This window comes from Austrofundulus limnaeus, unplaced genomic scaffold (genome assembly GCF_001266775.1).
Source record: "Austrofundulus limnaeus strain Quisiro unplaced genomic scaffold, Austrofundulus_limnaeus-1.0 Scaffold470, whole genome shotgun sequence".
NCBI lineage: Eukaryota > Metazoa > Chordata > Actinopteri > Cyprinodontiformes > Rivulidae > Austrofundulus > Austrofundulus limnaeus.
The window spans coordinates 445,690-450,435 of record NW_013952872.1 but is presented as its reverse complement, the minus strand read 5'-3'; the positions used below and the strand labels follow the sequence as shown (position 1 = coordinate 450,435).

The window sequence follows — 4,746 nt, the reverse complement described above, 5'->3', positions numbered from 1 at the left end:
AGCCACTAGATGGCGAGAACAACCACATTAATTAATGACAATTCAGAAAAATAAATAATTACTTTTTTATTACTAATTTATTTTCAAAAGAGTCACTAAAACTTGTTTTACTTTTTTAAAACAATTTCCAATTTCCTCTCAGGCATCAAATGTTTCTGTATGATAAGAGTTATACGGTAAAACGAGACGGACTCTAAAAAAAGTTTAACGGCTTTTACGATTTCTAAAACAGAAAATAATAGTGAGTATGTGCAAAATAGGCTGTCAAAAACACAAAAAATAATTGTTTTTCAAACTCTCCATTCTCAAAAGTGTTACTTTAATCAGTTTTCTGAACAAAATCTTCCTTTCAGTGTGGACAGAATCACAGGAAATACTTTGAATTGAGATGAGTCAGGTCACTGCTTTATGATAATGAGCCACCAGAAATGCTGCATCAACATATGTTCTGCGTAGATTTATACCTTTAACATAAGTTACTGACTCTAGTGAACGTGATCACTTTATTGAATTATTCCGATTGACCCAGATCCATAAAATGAACCAGATTACAATGGGACCTTGTGCTAGAGTTTGTGAACGCAGAAGTTCTTTTGTGAACAAAAAGGTCCTAAACTCATAAAAGTTAACAATAACCTTTGTGAAGTAGTAAAACGTAAACTAGCAGGTAAAATAAATGACATGTTCCATTCCCTATTATTATTGTTGATTTTTTTGTTTCAAAGGTTTGGGAGTTAATTTGTAACTGAAGCTGAGAACAACAGCACCTTTATATTGTTTATTTGGATCTAACCTTTCAAACCTATCAGGTGATTGCTCCATTATCTGTGCCTAGTTGAGAAAACGATTGGCTTGGCTTGTTTTCTCGAGATAATGCAACAGTTATTCTGCAAACACTAATGATTTACTGTTTTGCCCAGTTTCATTCAGTACTGATGTCATAACACTTGGAAATGGTCAATAGATGTGACTTTTTTTTTACCTTAAATCTGTTTGGTTGCTGACAAAGTACCTCTGTTTGTATATTTGAAATAATTTCCTGYTATAAGAATTTTCAAGCTTGATAAATCTTAATATATCAGTTTGTTGTCTCAGGAAGACTAAATCTGTTTGATTCCTATCCCCACCGTGCTTTWTAATATACTGGACCACAGGATTCTGAGATTTGAAGCTAGAAGAGAACCAACCAGCATCCTCTTAAGACGGTGCCAGTAAATGCTTCAAGTTGTGTCTTCTCCATGAAAAYAAGCAGGATGTTACCTTCGTAAAACGAAATAAAAAAATGCAAAATATTAATTTTTAAAAACATGTTTAGCTCTTTGTTTTTCTTTTGCGTTTCAAACGGCCAAGTGACACAATGATTGGGTGCAACGGGAGTAGGCGGGACTTACAGCCCCACATTGTTAGTGCACAGACTCTGATTCCAAAAATTTAACATGGCAGCTCCCATAAGCTGTCTCCTGCTGGCTTCGATTCTCAACAAGCAAAAGCAAATTCAATCCAGTATTATATAATTTGTCAACGATTCCAATGAGCCAGAGACACTTTTAAAAATCAACCCAAAATGAGTGCAATGAAAGTAAACTAYCTAACCTAATATTCCAGAACTTTAATATTTATTTGTTTGTACTCAAGGGAATAAAATTGCAAGAATCACAAAAAAGATAATATGTAGATCAAAGTTTTACTCATGTGATATATGTCTTTGCAAAAAGACCGTCCAGCAGTCTCTTCAACGCCCCAATGTGTTTTTAGTCCCGTAGGTAGTTTTGCAGTTTGTGGTCAAAATCTAAAAKTTAAAGCTGCATCCTCTGCCGTATTGCTGCACTCGTGTAACCCCCGAGCGGGTTGTCCTCCTGGGTCACRGCGTTGAGGTGATGGCCCACCCTCCTCTCTGCAGCCTTCAGCTTCTCCTGCAGCTCCCGGGCCTCCTGCTCCGCCCTGTGCGCGGCTTTACGAGCGTTTCTCAGGGACCRCTTCACCTTGCGAACGCGCTCCTTTAGCTGGCGGTTCCTTCTCTCGGCCGCGGCCAGGCGCTCCTGCAGCTTCCGGCCGCGCTCCTCCTCCTCGAACAGCGCCGATTGCACCGAGGAACACAGCAGCTGGGGGACAGTGAAGAGGGACAGCTTTAGGCAACTTGCACAAACTAATTTTATCAACTACCAGCTGGTTTCCCATAGGATGCTCCTGTATGTTTGTCTGTATAACAAACATAGACCTCACTAAAATCAGTCTCTGATAYCTGTGATGATTAGTTAGCTAGGTGAGCCCAATTAGAGGTAAAACTACAGAAGAAGGCAGTCAACCAACTGGGGAGAGTTAATAGTGTTATTATTAAATGGGTACCAGGACATACATCTATGGTAACGAGAGAGCTGACCACCTCGCAAGAGTTGTAATCAAGCCCACTTTAAAGGACCAGAGCCTGCTATAGGCATTTCAACAACAATCTGTAGGATTGCCCTACAGGCCTGGAACAGACATCAAAACTCAATCCGCTGGAGGGAGCTGACGGATTGCAGACAGGTATGAGAACTGATAAAGGGCCCAAATCCTTGGTTTGGAAGAGCCCTTCTTGCCCTGACGAGGAAAACTTCAAGTCCTTTGGTTGGAGTCCCAACTGGGCACAACTTGCTCAACCGCCATAAAATGGTGATGGGACTCCATGAAAATGGTCTGTGCCTGTGACATTGAATTAGAGACCTCTTTGCACAACTTGGGCCAATGCTTGGCCCTGAGTAGTCAAAGGGAAAGAATTCTTGGAGAACCTTTTATGGACTCCGAGAAGCTTATAACACTGAGTGTTTCTAACCTGGTGTCATTCCTTCGAGGGATGCGAAGCTTTGATTAAAACACAGTGTCTCTTTTGAGGAGAGTAATGGGCCCACTTATGAGGCCTCCGCTCACATGGGTTTCGCCCAACCCCATATACCATAACCATAACCATAGAAGAAGGATGTTCCACATTATTAAGCAGACCAACATTTTCAAGTAATATGGGAAAGAAAACCTTTGATATTTCAGGAAAACTGAAGAGTGACCATCATACTGGTGAGAGATTTGTAGTTGATCAGAACAAATATGGGTTCACTATTAAAAGGAGAGAAACTCATGGCACGGCCCCCATCCTCCCCAAACCTCAGGCCTTWTAGAGAACCTTTGGAACCTCAAGCCCAACATCTCTGATGGAGGGAGGCCTTTCTCATCCAAACATRACCCATTCTCACTCCCAACTCRTTTGACGCTTGATCAGGTTTCCTCTACATCTTATTTTGACRTGTCAGGTACCCCCTTTGCRTCAGTTATTGACGCACCAGGAATTTCCGGGTTCCCTCAGCGTCCGATTTTGACGCTGAGGGACACTTTYGACACTTYTTTWWWAAAAAGMAGTGGTTAAAAGTGARATTTAGAGAACTTAACTTCTGAAAGAATACAGAGTTAACTCAAACAGAATACAATATAAAACTGTACGTCAAAACAGATGAACAGCAACTTAAAATAGAACAATAACCTAGTGAGAAACATTATCCCTTTAGGACCTACATCAGGTTAAACATAAAAAAGGGGTTTATAGCTGAAATTTCAAAGGAAAAGACAGGGAACAGTTTTATTTTTCTTGTTGAAATTGTGTTGTGTGTGTGAACTGTTTGTAAAATTTATTTTTTATTTTTTCTAAATAATAAGCCGGCAGTTCAAAGTTATTTTATCTGCTCCCATAGCCGAACCTAGTACTGGTCTTTTTACTGTAGCCACATTAAAGGTGCTACACTTACATTCATCAGGGTTTCTCTAAATCACTGATTAAATAAATTAGAAACCGTATCAACTAGTTAAACTGCAGCGTTTTTTGTTTTTCCTGTGGGAGTTTTATTTGGTTTCTGTGTGCACAGGAAGGACGATTTAAAAAAAAAAGATCACTATCACGCATGTAAACAAAAACATTCTTAGAAATCTATGTTTTGTTGACATACTTAGAAGTGATTGTATTCTGAAMTATAAACTCAATCAGTTTCTGAGCTGACCTGGCTCAGAGCGTCAGTTGGTCTGACTGCCACTGATAAGATGAGGCTTTGAGCAAAAGTTAATTGAAGGTTTGGAAGAAAAGTGGAGATGAGAGGAAGTCTCATCTGCTGCAGCATCTGTTTCCCACGGAGCTGAAACCAGAAGCAAACCCCCATCCCAGCTCCAATTTTAAGGGGTGTTTGGTGTGTAATTATAGCTGCTGGATATCCTAAAACATCAAAGCACCAAGGAAGCGATGCAAACAGAATAACAATAACTCAAGATASAGAAATAAGGGCTTGGATCTTTTAGTTGTAATAAAGCACAGAATGARAAATAATTGTCTCCTTTCATCTTCYTCTTTCCCTAAAATTACAAAAAAGTAAAACACCTGATTTGTCTTGTTTTGCCGGAAGSTTGGAGCCTTGACATGTGAATGCTGGTCCTAATAATTGAAATCACCTTTAACCCCTTTCTGACWGACCTCTCATCTCAAATAAGTCACCATATTACTGAACCTTTACAACACTTAGAGGAGCAATTTAAAAAAAAAAAGTACAACAAAACCCTTTTTTAAACCAWTTGGTCCCAGTTTGTATGTATGAAATTTTAGGAAACAAAAAGGTACAAAAACAAAAAGACATGGACTAGTTGATGAAAGCTGAAGAATGAACGAACGAACGAACGATCGAATGATGCTTTATAGATCCCATGAAGGGAAATTACAGGAAAACCCTGAAAAAA

General features: G+C 39.2%; 1 protein-coding gene across 1 annotated transcript in view; it reads right to left on the bottom strand.

Moving 5' to 3' along the window:
- Positions 1-302: 302 nt before the first annotated feature.
- ccdc3a (coiled-coil domain containing 3a) overlaps positions 303-4,746 on the bottom strand; it is a gene marked incomplete in the record, with an annotated part of 8,549 nt that continues 4,105 nt past the window's right edge. Inside the window, 1 exon segment of the mRNA XM_014025356.1 lies at positions 303-2,103. Coding sequence (XP_013880810.1) covers positions 1,797-2,103 — 307 coding nt within the window.